At 36.7% G+C, this 18285-nt stretch overlaps 1 protein-coding gene and 1 pseudogene across 2 annotated transcripts in view; one reads left to right on the top strand and one right to left on the bottom strand.

The window, feature by feature from the left end:
* LOC137736441 (polygalacturonase At1g48100) overlaps positions 1–15000 on the bottom strand; it is a 35003-nt gene extending 20003 nt beyond the window's left edge. The window contains exons 1-6 of one of the 2 annotated variants that reach the window (XR_015955307.1): positions 14073–15000; positions 13476–13643; positions 13336–13380; positions 13030–13237; positions 12765–12846; positions 10883–11531 (exon numbers count right to left, since the gene is read on the bottom strand). Coding sequence is in view for 1 of the 2 variants with exons in the window: in XM_068475707.2 (XP_068331808.2) it covers positions 11030–11531; positions 12765–12846; positions 13030–13237; positions 13336–13380; positions 13476–13643; positions 14073–14891 (1824 nt within the window). In the remaining variant the exon portion in view is untranslated. Of the gene's footprint in view, positions 1–10657; positions 11532–12764; positions 12847–13029; positions 13238–13335; positions 13381–13475; positions 13644–14072 lie in introns of those variants that run through there. The other variant, XM_068475707.2, reaches the window with a different exon arrangement.
* LOC137736218 (putative phospholipid-transporting ATPase 8 pseudogene) lies at positions 1296–2897 on the top strand (annotated as a pseudogene).
* Positions 15001–18285: the final 3285 nt, after the last annotated feature.

Genomic DNA, 18285 nt, shown 5'->3' with positions numbered 1-18285 from the left:
AGACCACAAATACCATCACGTTTCGTTACAGTTCTATTTCAATTTTTAACACAGTTATATATTTTACAATTTACTAATGAATTTTAAATTTGAGACATAATCAATTTGTATCAAATTGTAGGGGGTGATCCCGTGGTTCGAGTCCGATTTTATCTATTACAATAGATTCTTTTTTTTTCTCTCTCTCTCTATGTGTCCATTGCTTATTAAAGCGGCGAAGCTAACAACTACTACCCATACAAAGTTCACTTATTTTCTCTCTCTCTCTCTCTCTCTCCACTCTCTTTCGGAGGAGGATTCTTTACCCTCCTATTCTCATCCCCTTCCATCTCCTCCTCTTGCACATTGCTTTTTGTCTTATTATCTCTATAAAAAAATCAATATAAGATGTTGATGTGGCTTAACCGTGACCGTTCAAATATGAGGGCATGGAAGGGTAGAATGATTAGAAGGGTAGAGAATCCTCCTCTCTCTCTTTCTCTCTCTAGATTTTGAGCTGAAAACCAAACAAGCAGCCTTAAGCAAGAGATCTCCGCAGAGCCTGCAATGGAAGTAAGGAATTCTTTGAAACACAACTTCTAGGATTTCTTGAAATTCCACCCACCTGGTTTTCTTAGCCGTGTAAAAAGTTTGCCATCTTTGCTCCAATTTATATCAACCTTCTTCTTGTTTTATTTTCACTTGTATTATATATATACACACACACACACACACAAAGGTAAAATTCAATATATATTTGAATAAAAGCAATAATATTTGAAATAAATAAACTTTTAAAAAACAAAAAATAACAGTAAAACCGTGAAAAAAGCCAATTGCCACACTCAAGAGGCTAGCTTTATGAAACAAATAATTAGTGAGATAAATGTGGAGCTTAAAGATGCAAACTTTGTGCACCCACTTTGTTGCTCTGGGTAAGCAAGGCACTCAATCAATGTTCTGATGTGTTGCTCAAGTTTTGATCTTTGAGCTCCTCCTCCAATGGGGCTTTGTCGATTTCGGGTAGATTTGTGTTAATTGTCTTGACACTCTGTTGGCGTAGAAATTGGTGCAAAATTTCGCTTTCATAGGTGATATCCAGAGGCACTTGAGTTGAGATACAGGGGAAATTATGTTTCGACTACCAAGTACACGGCGGCGAACTTCTTTCCAAAGTCGTTGTTTGAGCAGTTTAGGAGGGTTGCAAATATATACTTTCTCGTTGTAGCTTGTGTTTCATAACTTCGTTCAGTCCGTTGGCCCCCTTTAGAGTTGTTAGTGTAGCTGTGCCATTGATAGTGGTGATCGGAGCTGCTATGGCTAAGGAAGCTGTTGAAGATTGGAGGCAAAGAAAGCAGGTAAACATTTTCACGGTATTGGTATTACTAGTTATTTGAAGTTGTATGGTCATATTCGAATTAGGGCTGTTTTAGGAACTGCTTTTAAATGACTGAAAGCGCTTTTACAGATTATCTATAAAGAATATAGAGTGTAGTTAAATTTGAATTGTGCTAGGGGAAGGTTTAGAATATGTAGTCATTTTGGTTGTTGTAGGATCAATGCTATTAGGAAGTAGCTCGAAATTAATATTTTGGTTGTTTTTTTTTATTTGTTTCTCCTAATTGAATTGGCTATAAATTCGAAACTGTTTCAAGATATTGAGGCAAACAGTCGAAAGGTTAGAGTTTATGGTAGGAATTGTACATTCTACAAGACCAGATGGAAGAAACTCCGGGCTGGAGATGCTGTGTAGGTGCACGAGGATGAGTACTTTCCTGCGGATCTGCTTTTGCTTTCGTCAAGCTATGAGGATGGGATTTGCCATGTTGATACTATGAACCTTGATGGAGAAACTAATTTAAAATTGAAGTATGCATTGGAGGTGACATCCCATCTTCAAGATGAAGATTCCTTGGAAAAATTTTAAGCGGTGATCGAGTGTGAGGACCCAAATGAAAATCTGTATTCATTTGTTGGGACATTGTTCTATGATGGAAAGCCTTACTCGCTTTCCTTACAACAGATGCTCTTAAGAGATTCTAAGCTGAAAAATACTGAATATGTCCATGGTGTCATCGTCTTTACTGGACACGACACAAAAGTGATGCAGAATGCAACAGATCCTCCTTCAAAGAGAAGTAAAATCGAGAGGAAAATGGATAAGATAATCTACATTCTTTTCAGTTCTGTGGTCGTGATAGCCTTTACTGGATCTCTCTTTTTTGGAATCAACACTAGACGGGATATAAGTGGTGGAAATATAAGAAGGTGGTATCTTCGTCCAGATCATTCAACCGTGTTTTATGACCCCAAAAGACCAGCACTTGCGGCTTTTTTCCATTTCTTGACAGCGCTTATGTTGTATGGATATTTAATACCAATATCTTTGGAGAGGGCGCTGGCAAACAGAAAGGACGGAGTCAATGGACTGCCTGAAACTGGTGATGTATTAGATCATGCTAGTTATAATGTTGACTCTGGAGAGTCAATAAAGGGTTTCAACTTTAGAGACGAACGCATCATGAATGGGCTGTGGGTCAATGAACCTCATTCGGATATCATACAGAAATTCCTTCGGGTTTTAGCAATCTGTCATGCGGCCATTCCAGTTGTGGATAAAGCATCAGGAGAAATAACCTATGAATCTGAGTCACCGTGTTTTAGCAATCTGTCATACAGCCTTTCCTTCGGGTTTTTCCTTGCTTTTTTCTTTTTCTGTGATGTAATTTCTGAAACCTTGATTTTTTTAAGGCTTCTCTTGCAAGCATAAGGAAGCAAATTGGAGAAGGTATTTTGCAAATTAATGAAGCTAAAGAAAGTTCGAACCAAGCTAAATCGTTTGGCTTGATAATTGATGGGAAGTCCTTGGAATTTTGTCTCAAGAAGGATGTCGAAAAATCGTTCTTGGAGCTTGCAATTACTTGTGCTTCTGCTATATGCTGCCGCTCTACGCCCAAACAGAAAGCTCTTGTTAGTATCTCGATCATGCTCATGAGCATATCCATTCAAATTATCTAAAGGTTTTTCATAAGGCCAGTTGCTGACATCAAGTAATCTGATAGAACTACGTAAAATGACACTTTCTGTTGGTGACGGTGCAAATGACGTTGGCATGCTGCAAAAAGCTGATATTGGAGTTGGCATTAGTGTTGTTGAAGGGATGCAGGTAACTTTATTTTCTCTTTGTAATGATTTGACTATTAAGGGGTTTTTACGAATTTCAAGATACAAACTCGGAATTATCGCACTTCTGAAAGTGAGATTTTTTTAGTTTGTGGGTTGTTGAGATTATTTTTCTCTTCTTATATATAATGTGAACCTTATTTCTAGTCGGTCCACGTTCTGGACTACTATTTATTTTCTTTATGAAAATATATGGCTCAACAGTGTCAAGGGTGGGCATTTATAGGTCGTTATTAATAGGGAGTAGGGTTTAGTTTTAATCTCAAGGGTTAACCATGGTTGGTGGGATGAAGTATGATTGCAGGGATTGGGGCATTTATAAGCTGCTATCAACCATCACACAAAAGTCGTAACTTTTAATTCATTAACCCCTTCTTTAAAATTAAAAAAAAAAACATTTCTCCACCACATTGCTACGAGGGAAAAGAATTCAAGTGCGCTGGGCACTAAAACGCGTTGAACTTAGGGTGTTATGATTCACACGCCCCTAAACACTTGAACTCAAGGTGTTACTATCCACACGTCGCTAAACACCATACCTCATGGGTCTCCACTGCTTTTGCTGCGCCTTAGGCCTTCCTGATGGCACGAGTTTGGACTGCGTCTCCCTGCGCCTGAACCATTAATTTTTTTTTCAATTTTTAATTTTTTTTTTAATTTTTTGTTTTTCCCATACCACAACACCAAACTATCATCTTCATGTTCTAGAAAATGTGTTTTTGATGAAATTTTCTTATAATGCATGTCAAAAAATCTGAAAACAAGGATATAAATCTTAATCTAAAGGAATTTCAATCTAAATAAAGTAATGTAGGAAGAAAAAAGCATTCAATGGGAAAAGAAAAAAGGAGAAAAAAATAGAAAAGGATATGATCGGTACTTTGGCACTGATCCTCTTCAAAAAAGGTTGCTAGTAATGTAGCGACTATATTCCAATTAAGTCGCTATCTCCATACCGATGCATCCATTTTCATTTTTTTTCCTTTTATTTCTCTTACCATAACAACAAACTATAATTTTCATGTTCTTCAAAATATATTTTTCCGTACAAAACCTATTATAATTCATATTTAAACACTTGAAATCAATGATTTAAAACCTAAATTTAAAAATATTTTTGTAATTTTCAACTTTAAGAATCAATAAAAAATAGTTTTGAGACCTAATAAACGGTAGGATCACATCTAAAGATCTTGCAACATTTTCCTTAACTCCGAGAAAAAATATTTGCTAAAGCCAAAAATTTCAATTTTTTCCGTAACAGTTCTCCAATTGATTTTGAGAACTTTTCCAACATTCGTTGTAATCCAAAGTTAGAGTTATCTACTCACACCACATATTTCCTAAAATTAATTTAGGATATTCCCAAGATTTCAGACACCTACAAATCTCTTTTGGGGCCCCACTATTAGTATTCATCTTTTTTTTCTATTTTTGAACTTTAAAAATTAATAAAAAATAATTTCGGGACCTAATAAAGGATAAAATGTAACGACCCCTCCCCAAAAATTATGGTTTTTATAATTTTAAAATGTGAAATTACGAAAAATGCCCTTCGAGGTAAAGACGTTGACTTTTGTTGACCGCTTTGTCTTGTCACTTAAGAATCATTTTCTTGGTGTATTTGGACAGTACTCGTCACTACGAACGGGTGGGCGTGAACGAAATGTAATTTGGAGCTATAACGAACAATGTCGAGGACAAAATTGTCAATTGATTATTTTTCTAGAATGCTCCAGATTTTTGGAGCAAAATCTGGAATGCCACGTGTGTGGCCCAGATTAAAGGAAATGAGGAAATGGATGGTGGAGATGCAAAGGAAAAAAGATAAAGGAGGGTGGGCGCTGCCAAGTCAAGAGAAATAAGAAGAAAGGGGGACCAATGGGAGAGGAGAGAAATGAGGGGAAATGAGAGAGAAGAGGCGCATCGGATCACCTTGATCCGTTTCCAACCCGCCGACTCGGTTCCTTGACCCCGTCATATTTTCTCTGTCAGATGTCCGTTTGAGGTGATTTCGATGTCTATGGAAAGCTCTCGGCGAACCCAACATCCTTCTGGGGTTGGATTTTTAAATTTCTAACTCAATGTTACAGATCAAAGTCACAAAACCCACAGTTGTCCATGGAGTTTTCTCCCTTTTTCGATGATTCCGACAATGATTACCATCGACACCACAACCAATGGACTCCCCTCAACCTCAAGAACAAAGTCCTTGCATTCGTTGAGGCGTCAGAGCTTGTTTGGACTCGAATCAAGAACCAACCATTTCTAGGGTTCCGCCGAGTTTTAGCGAAATTAAGGCTTTTCCCGACCAAATTGGCCTTAGTCACAGGTATGAAAGTTGTTCCTCTCATTGAGATCTTCATTTTTGTAAAATTTAGGAATTTTTGGAGTTGTTGGATTTTCCGGCGAGTCGGGGTTGCCGACCTTCGATGTGTTGGACCCGAATCCGCCCTCCATTTTCCAAAATTCGACTATTTTAAAATAGTTTCTTTATTAGCAGTACTTTGTATGAAAACGTGTTTATATATTAGTACGTTACGTATTTACCTAAATGGTTTCGTTTCTAGGCGAAATGCATTACAAGGATTCTCGATGCTACGAGGCGAGTTCGACTTGGCAACATGATTTGTGAGTGGACATTTGTTTATATATATAATGTTTACGGCTGAATAATCACACTATGTCAACTCAACTTGCCACCTCACCATTGGTTAAAAAAATATCACACCAATTCTAGTTAGATAATCCCTACTTCAAGCTCTTAGCTCTTTGTTCCTAATTATGCTTCAAATTAAAGATCACTAAAGCTAGCAATGGTGATTTTCCATCAACAAGTAAAAAGAATAAGTTTTAAGGCCTAACAAAATAATATTATACATATATATAACCAATTTTTTTTAATACTGGGTATTACATAACATCCGTTTGGTGAAGTTCTAAGTTGAATAGTGCAATCAATGCCATAATCACATGAAATGAATCTTTTGTGGAAGCTGGAGAAAAGGTTTCAGCGTAATCCACACCTTGGTTTTGAGTAAAACCTTTAGCCACAAGCTTTGCCTTATGTCTCTCCACATTGCCTTTTGAATCTCTTTTTGTTTTGAAGACCCATTTGCAACCTATAACCTTAATCTCTGGTGTTGGTTCCACTAAACTCCATACATTATTATTGGACATAGAATTCAATTCATCAACCATTGCAGCATGCCAAAAAGAAGCATGAGAACCTACCATTGCCTCCTGATAAGTGATTAGATCATCTTAATCACCAATATCATAATCAATTTCCTGCAAATACACCATGTAATCATCTGATATTGCTGACTTTCTTTGTCTTGAAGACTTTCTTGTGGGCTATAAAGATTGACCACTAGCTATTGACTGTGAAGGCTACAATGAAACCAATGCAGTACTAGTACTAGGCCTCTCAATATCGGTATCATGAGTATCAAGGGATGGTTGTAATAAGGGTATAAAGGGCTAAATATTACTCATTGATACAATAGGTGAATGAGAAGGAATGTGTGTAGTCAAAGTGAAAACAAGTGGAGTCAACATGGGAACTAGCAATGTTAACATTGAACCATGATTATCAGAAGGCAAATTGGTACATGCAGACTCATTTTCTTGCTCAAAAGTAATCGAACACTTGGAGATAACTTCATTACAATTGTCATCTTCAATAAATTTTGCATTGTGGGCCTCTGCAAATCTAGCGTATGACTATGGGCAATAAAATCGAAATCCCTTGGATCTCTTAGCATAACCAACCAAATAACAAATTGTTGTCTTCAAATCCAATTTTCTTTCATTTGGATTGTAAAGCCTGGCTTTACACCTACATCCCCATGTATGAAAATGTGAAAAACTAGGTTTCCTTCCTGTCCAAGCTTCAAAAGGTGTGATATTGACAGCTTTGGTTGGCACTATATTGAGTATATAATTGGCTTTTTTAATTGCTTCACCCCATAGAAATTATGGAAGATGTGCATATGAAAACATGCTCATCATCATGTCTTTAAGAATTCTACTTCTTCTCTCAGCTACTCCATTTTGTGGTGGTGTACCTAGGGTTGTATATTGAGCTACTATACTTTCTTGCTGCAAATATAATGCAATTCCCTTGAGTTGCCCTTGTTATGTGTATCTCCCAAAGAACTCACCTCTACGATCGGATCTTACTATTTTGATTTGTTTATTTAACTGTTTTTCAACCTTAACTTTGAAAATTTTAAAACAATTTAAGGTTTGAGATTTTTTAGAGATTAAAAACAAGTCTAAACATTCATGCAAAGCAAGAAAAAGAGTTGTGTTGTGTCAAGTGCTCACTTGTGTGAAGTGTTTGAGTTGTGAGGATATGCAAGGGCTGAAGTTTGCCTTGAATATAAAATAATGAACCTTGTATACATCAGGCATCGGGGGAAGGGCTTGAGTATACAACTAGTTGGTTATAAATTAATGAAATCTTGTATATGTTAGGCATTGGGGGAAGAGCTTGAATATACAATTGGGCGTCGGGAGAAGTGTCTGTATAATAAAGTGGAAACTGAGAATTTAATTACAAAAATTGGGTTTAAGGGATGAACGGGAGTTAACTCATATTCTAAGGTATTCGGAGCCAAGTGGTATAGGACGTGCAGGCTTGGGTGCCTTAGGTATGTGTTAGAGGGATTAAAAGGGAGTGAGTACACTTATCCATCTCATTTGCACATATTTCATGCATTCGAAAGAATTGTTACAATCTAATTATTATTCTGTTGGTACTTTTTGTTGTGAATTAATTTGTGCACTATAGTTAATCTACTACGTATTCAATAAAGTTTATGTGGTAAACTCAAGCTTTTATTATAGTTTAATTTTATTTTTCACCATATCTTGGTTGTAGAATTTATTTCTATAGCTAAGGTATGGCTCACACCCTAACTCGTGAATAGTCTTTATTCGTGGGTCGGGGCATGACATGTTAAGACAACTTTCTTAAATGGTCGATTAGATGAGCACATTTACATGAAGCAACCACTTAGATTCGTTGAAAGGGGGAAAGAACATTGGATTTGCAAACTCAACAAGTCCATTTATGGACTTAAACAAGCTTCAAGACAATAGTACAAGAAATTTGACTAAGTAGTGACAAGTTTTGATTTCACTGAGAACAAGATAGACAACTGCATTTATCTAAAAATGGTAAAGTCTCAATTCATTTTCGTGGTTCTTTATGTGGATAATATCTTGCTTGCCAGTACAAATTCTATGTTCTTATAGAAACCAAAAGCATGTTGTCAAGCCATTTTGATATGAAGGACTTGGGAAAGGCTCATTATGTTTTGGGGATTGAAATTTGTCAAAATAAGCAACAAAGAGTTTTTGGGCTAGCACAAAAGAATTACATCATTAAAGTATTGAAGAGGTTCAAATGGGGAATTGCAGCAATGGAGATGTGCCAATTAGTAAGGGAGACAAACTCTTTACCAAGCAATGTCCCATAACTGAATTCGAGATTCAACATATAAAGGACAAACCTTATGCTTCCTTAGTTGGCAGTGTGATGTATGCTCAAGTTTGTACCAGACCAGAACTTGCATTTGCATTAAGTGTTTTGGGAAGGTTTCAATCGAATCAGGGCTTTCTCATTGGAATGCTGGAAAGAAAGTACTCAATTACTTAAAGAAGACTCAATCTTATGTACTATGTTACCACTATGTTGAAGATCTAGAATTAACATGTTATACTGATGCTGATCTTGGAGGATGTGTTGATGATAGAATATCAACTAGTGGTTATGTTTTTATGTTAGCTGGAGGTGCAATTTCATGGAGAAGTAAGAAACAACAAATGAGGGCAGTGTCAACAATGGAGTCTGAGTATATTGGGTGCTTCGAGGCAATGAGATAAGCAAACTGGTTGAAGAATTTGATTTATCATATGAAGGTAGTTAGAAGCATTGAAAGGTCAGTGAAGATCTTCTGTGATAATACATCTGCAGTGTTATTTGCCAAGAACAATAAAAGGTCTAAAGTATCGAGGTTGATGGATATTAAGTATCTAAAGGTGCAGGATAAAGTGAAGGAAGGTATTATAAACATTGAGCACATCATCACTCATTTCTTACATGCGACTGTTGTTAAGATTTTATTAAGGTTAATTATTTATTTATGTATCGCTGGAGCTTAAACTAAGGATGAGTATGGAAGAGTTTCATTCTTGTAGAACATGGTTTGATCGACACTGAGTTGATTAAATGTACACCCCTGCACATTACTTAAAAGAGAGAAGATATAAACTTCATAAATGTAACACAATACATTATTAATGTAGAAATACTAATAAGGTTATTATACAAAAATGGTCCCTGAGAGTTGCATGATCAATAGAAATGGTCCCTGAGATTGAAAATCAATAGAAATGGTCCCTAAGATTGTCCACCATCCATGATTTTGGTCCTTCCGTTAAAAACTCTTTGGGCAATTTTTAAAGCTTCGTAACTCAATCGATTCTTAACCAAATTCGACCCATAATATATCAAAATGAAGATAAAAATGTAGAACAAGATTATTCCTATTCGGCAGCCCAATGATTGTCAGAGATGGCCGGAAAATAGCCTGAAAGGTGACTGGTCTGTGGGAAAACTGGAAAACTCACCGGAAATTGAGTAAACTTTAAATGTTCATAACTTTTTCAATACTCAACGAAATCAAGTGATTCAAAAATAAAAATCATACTTGTCGACGAGATGATATCTTTCTTTACTGCTAACTCATCGTGGTTTGGCCATAAAACTGCTCGAAAGTGGCTAACTCTAAAATGGTTAGCCACTTAGCTCGTCAAGAAGTATTATTTTCATTTTTGAATCACTCGATTTGGTTGAGTATTGAAGAAGTTATGAACGCTTAAAGTTTACCTAGTTTCCGGCTAGTTTTCCAGTTTTCCCGCGGACCAGTCACCTTTCAAGCTATATTCCGGCCATCTCTGGCAACCATTGGGCTTCTAAATATGTATAATCTTATTTTACACTTTCCTATCTTCATGTTGATATATTATGGATCGAATTTGATTAAAAACAATTGAGTTACAAAGCTTTGAAAATTGCCCAAAATCGTTTTTAACGGAATGACCAAAATTATGGATGGTGGACAATCTTAGGGACTATTTCTATTGATTTTCAATCTCAGGGACCATTTCTATTGATCATGCAAATCTCAGAAACCATTTTGTATAATAACCCTTACTAATAAATGTAAGCACATACTTGAACAAAATTGGAATTTCACTATAAAATTAATTGACAATATAAATAGTAGCTCCATCACTTATAAGCACATGCAAGATCCTTTATTTTCCCGATGTGGGGGTCATATTCTCAACACGCCCACTCACGTGTGACACATTTTCAAACCTAGCACATGGACACACAAATCGGATAACATGGAACAAGTGTGGCCATTAGGCTTTAGAAATGGGCCAACATGCTCTGATACAATAAAGAAAGTTGAGGTTACACCATAAAATCAATTGGTAATATAGAAATAACTCAGTTACTTATAAGCATATACAAAATTTCTCTTTTTTCCTATGAAATTCATCCTTACAACAACATTATCATTACTATATCTTAGGGCCAAAATACAAGACCCAATTGATAATAATTCCCCACATCACATCACACAATAAGGAAGAGGGATGGACCCATCAACAGATAATTGGCTCTTGGGCTCTATACAGTAAAAGTATAAGAATTCTTTAGTCTGACCGGCTGGCCACGTGACCATGCGACTATACTCACATACAAACAAGATATAGTTGTATTTGATCCCACCCGATTATCTTTGATGTCGTACGCGAATGGTCGAACAAAATATTCCTCGCTCTAGCAAGTATACTCAGACACCTCAGCCGCAACCTGAGGTTCCCCCTCTTGCAAGCAATCAATAGGGGGAATAATAGCAGTCTCCTGGATTCCATAAGCATTCCAACAAAAGGGATCATCCATGAGCTCTCCTTCGTGTGGGTAAAGCTCAACTTCTGAGAGGGTAATATTTCTGCATGCCACGGTGTCACTGCATGCAAAGTGAATGGGAGGCGTCCTCACATTGTACGTCCCCTTTATGTTTCTGTATGTTAAATCTGTGACTAGTACTGCTGAGGTTTGGTTTAGGCATCCCTTTGATAAGCAGTAGTACTGGTCTACGAGCAGGCAGTTGAGCACATTCTCCATCTGGATGTTCTCGAAGAGGATGCCGGATACGCAGCCAGTCCCGCCTTGCCATGTCTTGATTCGGACGCCGTTGTCTGATTCACGTATGACTGCGTTGCGGACTGTGATGTTGGAGACGCATGCCTGAGAGTTGTGCACGCCAAGACTCCCAATGCTGCAGGAAATATATAATAGCCAAATTAGTCTATGATCATTGGCGGACACAATGGGTCAATGTAGCTACTGGCGTGGACAGAATTTTCAAGTAACGGGATCATAATATCAACCAAAAAACTTCATTGGGCCATTTCGTCGAGCACCTAATAGGCACCTGCCAATTTCTGTCAACACATGTCGAAGGTTTATGCCAACATATGTTAACAACTACTATTATTTGTTGAGGCTTGTTGAGGATGGATGCATTCTGTCAACACATGTCGAAAGTTTATGCCAACATATGTCAACGACTACTATTATTTGTTGAGGCTTGTTGAGGGTGGATGCAAGACATTGTGGAGTATTGTGACTGGGAAGGCTTTTCAACTAAAGCATTTCATATAAGAGAGAAAATGTAGACAAATATGATAGAAGAAAATAGAAGTAGTAGAAGGAGGAGGTTATAATTTAGTTTGGCTTAACTATTTATTGGGGTCAAATACAATATACAGACAAATATACATGGATTTTTGGAGTTATTGGGGTCAAGGATAACCAATGACCCAATGCTGACTCCGCCACTGAATGTAGCCAATTATCCCCAATAACTTTTGTTTCTCAATATTATTGGGTTAGGGTATAATTTAACCACAATATCTGTGAGTCATTAATTATGTGTTTGACAAAATGCCTCAGAGATGTTTTATTCGTAGCATTATGCATTTGAAAGGTCAAATCAGCTCTCTAGTATTGAACATTGAGGGTCTCAGAAGTTAAATCACGAAGTTTTTGTTTGAAAAGCGAAGTTAAACTTAGGTTAACTGCATTTTACACTATAAGGTTTGGAGGTCATTTTTGCAAATTGAGCCATGAGATTTCAATTTTTTACACCACATGGTTTCTGAACTGCATGATATAACCTCTCCGTCAATTTCACTTCTGGTGCAATTCAAAAATCACTTAATGTAAAATGCAAAATTTAGAACTTCGTGACTCATTTCGCAAATGACCTCTAAATCTTGTGGTGTAAAATGTAGTTAACCCTTAAACTTAAAGCCCTTCCAACTGTTAAAGTAATTACCAAATGATCAAAACATAACATTTTTCATGAAGAAGTTAAGGAGGGCACTTTTAGAGGTTGAGAGAAACAATGACATAAATACAAACGAGGTTTTGGACTCAAACGGATGATAATTGGTAGGTAGCAGCCGAGAGAGTGTAATTTATTGATACAGAATATTCGTGTACGTACCTAATCCCGTGACTTGGCCCGCAAGTGACACCCATTATATCAACATTTGCACACCCAGTTCCTATTGAAATGCAGTCATCACCTGTTTAAATCATGGCATGTTAATAATTTAGGTCCATTAGTAATTTCAATACTCTTTTTTTACCTTCGGAACTACTTTTGCGAGTGCGGAAAAATTATAAAACATTCATTCAATACGATATGCAAGCGAATAAAAATGAAGTATGAAGATCGCTACCCAGAATTACCAATCACAATTTCTTACCGTTGCTAATCATTGAGTCGTATATTGCAACAGATTTTGTGTTCTCTATGTGGATCCCATCTGTGTTGGGGCTAAGCTTTGGTGAAGAAATGGATATTTTCTCGATCAGTACTCCTTCACAGCCATCGAATTTCATGTGGAACTTTGGACTGTTTTGGATTCTTAAGCCTCTCACCACCAAATTAGAGCTCATGAAAAATCTGATCATCTGAAGGGAAAGAAATGGTAAAAAGATGAATAAAGTTACTGTGACAGAATATTTACTGTGGTCAGTTCTTGAATTTGGTTGTGGAGTGATTTACTTACCGCAGGGCTGTCACATGGTCCTGGCAGTGTTGATCCTTTGGGACCCTGGGGTAATTAACATAACGGTTAATACTGTAAATTAGTAACTTAAACATTTTCAAGCTAGAAGGATATATATATATAGATGAACGTTAAATTACCCTGTGAGGTTTGCAAGGGAGGTCCCACCACTTTTGGCCATTGCCTTCGATGGTTCCAGTACCATTGAAAGTCATTTGGTTGAGTCTGTAAAACACAAGCCACTGGTTTAGGCTGTCTTTTGTAGGCCACGTCTCTGGCCCGTCCGGCGGCATCAAAACCCCGTCTACCTGTTTCACATTTCAACCTTAAGAACAAATTTAATGAACCAAATTTCATAGCAACACACAATTTGGAGTCCCTGAATGTTTTTGTGTTGATAATGCTTCTTCCCAAATTCAGTTGCCTATGAGATTGGAATTCAAAACCTCCTCCGATAAAGTAAAAGTTAAATTAATATCACTAGAATAATAGCTTACTAATGTTTGGGATGTCACTATGATGATCCAAGTCAGTAACGCAATATCATGTAAAAATGTTTAATTATATGATAATGTGTGAGTGAATAGACATATTGTTATAGTGACATTCCAGATGTAGATAAGTTTTTCTTCATTTTCAGAGTTACTAATTAACTACTTGAGGTATGAGCCTCGGCTAGAGACAAACATTAGAACAAGGAATTTCTGAAAAAAATATATATATATAAAAATTCTTACTTGGAATACTAATCCTGGCTGGCATGGACCTGAAAAAATTGTTGAGGTGATTTTGAAGCAGTAGTCCGAAGGAGCCAAAACAACACCTGATTCAACAGCACAGGCTTCTTTCCAAGCCTGTCTAAATGCAGCAGTGTCATCAGCAGAGCCATCTCCAACTGCCCCATAATCCATGACATTGAACACACAATCTGAAGAATTACTAGAGTTGTTTCCAGGGTCATTTGGGTAAGGGTCTGAGGGAACATGTGGAGAAGGGGTAGGAGGAGTAATGCTCGGGGTTGAAGGAGCAACTGGCTCTTCTGCAGGGGTAGGAGGAGCAACTGGTTCTTCTACAGGGGTAGGAGGAGCAATGCCGCTCGGGGTTGAAGGAGCAACTGGCTTTTCTGCAGGGGTAGGAGGAGCAACTGGTTCTTCTACAGGGGTAGGAGGAGCAATGCTCGGGGTTGAAGGAGCAACTGGCTCTTCTGCAGGGGTAGGAGGAGCAATGCTCTGGGTTGAAGGAGCAACTGGCTCTTCTGCAGGGATAGGAGGAGCAACTGGTTCTTCTACAGGGGTAGGAGGAACAATGCTTGGGGGTGATGGAGAACCCCGATCTTCTGCAGGGGTAGGAGGAGCAACTGGTTTTTCTACAAGGGTAGGAGGAGCAATGCTTGGGGGTGATGGAGAACCCCGATCTTCTGCAGGGGTAGGAGGAGGGGATGCGCTTTTGTTTCTCTTGTGGTAATGATATCTTCCTTCCACATTGCTTGCATACTGGAAGGTTAATAGAGTCATTGCGATCCATAATAAGACTCTAAACCAGTGAACGAGTTCCATGTTTTCCTATGAGAGAAAATTACCAAAATGCACTTAGAGAGAGAGAGAGAGAGAGAGAGAGAGAGAGAGAGCTCGAGGGGCATGAAGCTATATAAAGTGTTCTGGCAAGAGGACCAGTGGAGACATAAGCACGAATTTATACTCAAAGTTATGAGCTCACAAACTTCCCACAACAGTGAGTTGACCAAAAAAAAAAACTTCTCACAGCACTGAACTGTTTTCATGCATCTATGACGCGTCAGCTTCAGGTTGAATGAAACGTTAAATAAAATGAAATGAAATATAAAAAAAAAGGTATGATTGTGTCTGGGAAAATTGTTTGGAGGCTTTTTATGTGGCTTTTGGAGCTTGATCTTCTGTTGCAAATATTTCAGTCTTGTGGACTTTTGTTACTTTTTTGTTTTGTAGATTTCTTTCTGCAGGTGACCTCTTGCCTTTTTCTCCGTGATACTATATATTTGGTTTGTTGCCATGTGGTCCAGCTAGAATTCTATTTCATCCCCCTTTTTTTTTTGTTAGTAAAACTAATAAAAATGATTTTAAAATTTTGAGTTTTAAAGAAAAAATAAAAATAAAGGGTAAAGTGAGTATAGAATTGACTTTTTAGTGTAAATATGTGATTTTTCGTTAAAATAAACAGTACCATGAACTTTTCGTTAAAATTTCATTTTTTATTTTCTTGTACTTACTGTTTTCGTATAGACACACACATGACATATACTACTGTTAGCAATTTTAACGCTCATCTTTTAGGCTCACGATGCGTTTTGCTTGTAAATGCTGACGGAAGTAAAATATGAGTGTCAAAATCGTTGCCGACATGAAGCATTGGGATGGATTAAGAATTTAATCAGCAGTTTTGAGCTTGTGAACTGCTATGAGGCCGGAGTTTCCTAAAACAGTGTGCTGCAGCCTGCAGCAAACAGATGTGTTTTTAAGTTTTTTCGACAATCTAGCTAGCTCTTGCTTTCAGATCTCGCTGCCATGCAGTTATTCTAGCATTAGATGCACTTGAGTTTCTAGGATTGGTGCTTTGAAAGCAAGTAGGAAAGAGAATGTGAACCCCTGGATACATATTTATAATCTTCATATATTTTCTTCTCTAGAATTTGTTCTCCATTATGCCAAACTTGGGTTTCTAAAATTGGTGATTAAAATTTTTTTTCTTTATACCAATTACATATATTTTTGTCCGTTAATTTCTTTTAATTTATTAATTAAATAGCCATAAATAAATTAAAGTGTACATCTGAAGACATAAATGTGTGAAAATCACTTAATATTAGCACGTACTAGTGAAAAGTCACCATACTAAGTCTTTATGGTAACCAATTCATTTGACATGGGGATAATAAAAAAAATATTCGTTTTGAATGAACGTGCGATATGTCAGAGACATCGCACTGTGTGAGCTGAGTTATATGGAAAATGGGACCTTACCAAATTTAAAAATCTTGAGGGGTTTTTTTTTTTTTTTTTTTTTTTTCAAAAAAAAAAAAAAAGCTTGGGTTTTAGACTCCGATAAGTGGAAATGTGTTTGTTAATTAAGGCCAAAGCATAACTTATTATAAGTATATACCTTAAGTAGATTGGACAACTATAATCTTCTATGAATACACCTTTTTCTCTAGGTTTTAATGTATAAACTGTTTGTTTTGATGATTTTATTCCATCAGAAAATTCTATAATACAACTTAAAGGCAAAACATATAGTTGTCGGAATGATTTTCTTACAATATGTTGTACGTATTGTTATCTCTATCTTTTTCATAACGTGATCACATGAAAGACAGACAAAGTATAGTGTACACAGCATATTGCATGAGAGCTTTTCTCATAAGCAGATGTGCACATATACAGCACACCATCATAAATTCATTATAGTAGGTTACATTATTCATGTGATAGCAATATATAATACATGATAGAGAGAACAGAGAGAAAGGTTTCCGTAATGCTAGAGAGATCATCTATTTAAACTACAATTTTAAATTATATGACGTAGTTGTTGATAATTCAATTATACTTAAAGTGGTTATTTTTTATTGATAAAACATCACATGATTTGTAAATGTGGTCGAAACTTTGGTTTATCAAGCATCCTTCTGAGCTATGAGATTTTTGGAATGTAAGGAATATATGAGAGAATAAAATATACATATAGCAAGATGTGGTTGTGATGTAAAAGCAACAACTCTCTCGTGACTCTTCATTGTTGTTTAGCTAGCTCTCTTTTTTCCTTGTGGCCATAGAAATAGGAAGAAGCATATAGTTGGCGTGCGACAACAATGTTAATACCATTCACGGGTTGATTCAAATCCCTATCTACCCCTTCCTGGTCCATAAGCTAGCAAACCCCAAGTCCCTCATGATCCCTCATGCATGCACAAGCTTAATAAGCTAGCTAGCTAATAATTAAGCATGGTAATTAATTATTGTTAATTAACGATATGAATGTAAATGGTAGTAATCCTAGCAACTACAGAGTAATGGGTAACACTCTTCTAGTAAATACAATTCAGTTAATCGATAATTCAGAGTCATAATTTACTGACGATAACATGTTCGAGTAGACAATCACTTTGTAAGAAAAAACAATATTCACCTGATCACTCGGAAACCCTGAATGTTCGACGTAGCTCAGCTAGGTTTTCGGCCACCAATGATACTTGCTATGAAAAATGCAAAGTGTGGAAGTGATTTTATTGGGTTAAAATTTTGTGTTTGGAGAAAAAATATGCAATGTTTACGTACGTGCATTACAAATGCATGTGTTTGTCTTAGTCTTTCACGTGCGAGCTCTCACGGGTGAGCTCAATAACCAAAAACACTAATCAAAAGCAAGAGGATGTGCATTGTGACAAAAATAAGAGCCGCACATTTTGAAAATGCATTTTTTGTTGAGAAAAGGAGGGGATGCAACACGGGGATTGTCTAGGAGGTCACCATCTCAGTATTATTTTTGTTCAAATTCGCTTTGTTTGTATTATATTTTAACAATTTCGAAATTATGGAGTATTGGTCAACTTTTTGAAGCACAAAAGTTTCTCTTCAACTAAAAAGTCAATCACAACGCGACACGTATCAACATCAGAATAAATCCTCCAGAATCCCACACCAACTACAGACAAAAACGTACGACTCTCCTACCATTCTCCTATAATTAATTCCTAATGCTATTATTGTACTTAATTCATTATTAAAATTCACTAATAATGATGATTATGCTTAAACTTCTGTATCATGTACACTATAAATTATTAATGAGAACTTCTCTATCCTCGTAGAGTAGCTCAACTTAGGATGAATCATATACATCTTGTGTTCGCTTCCCTATCTCTATCTCTCTACATATTTACCTATACTTTGTGACAGGAACAACCTTGCGAATGTC

This window comes from Pyrus communis, chromosome 13 (genome assembly GCF_041283825.1).
Source record: "Pyrus communis isolate YQ-2024b chromosome 13, ASM4128382v1, whole genome shotgun sequence".
Taxonomy (NCBI): Eukaryota; Viridiplantae; Streptophyta; class Magnoliopsida; order Rosales; family Rosaceae; genus Pyrus; species Pyrus communis.
Note: the sequence above shows the minus strand (reverse complement) of the source record. Positions and strands in the feature narration are given on the sequence as shown.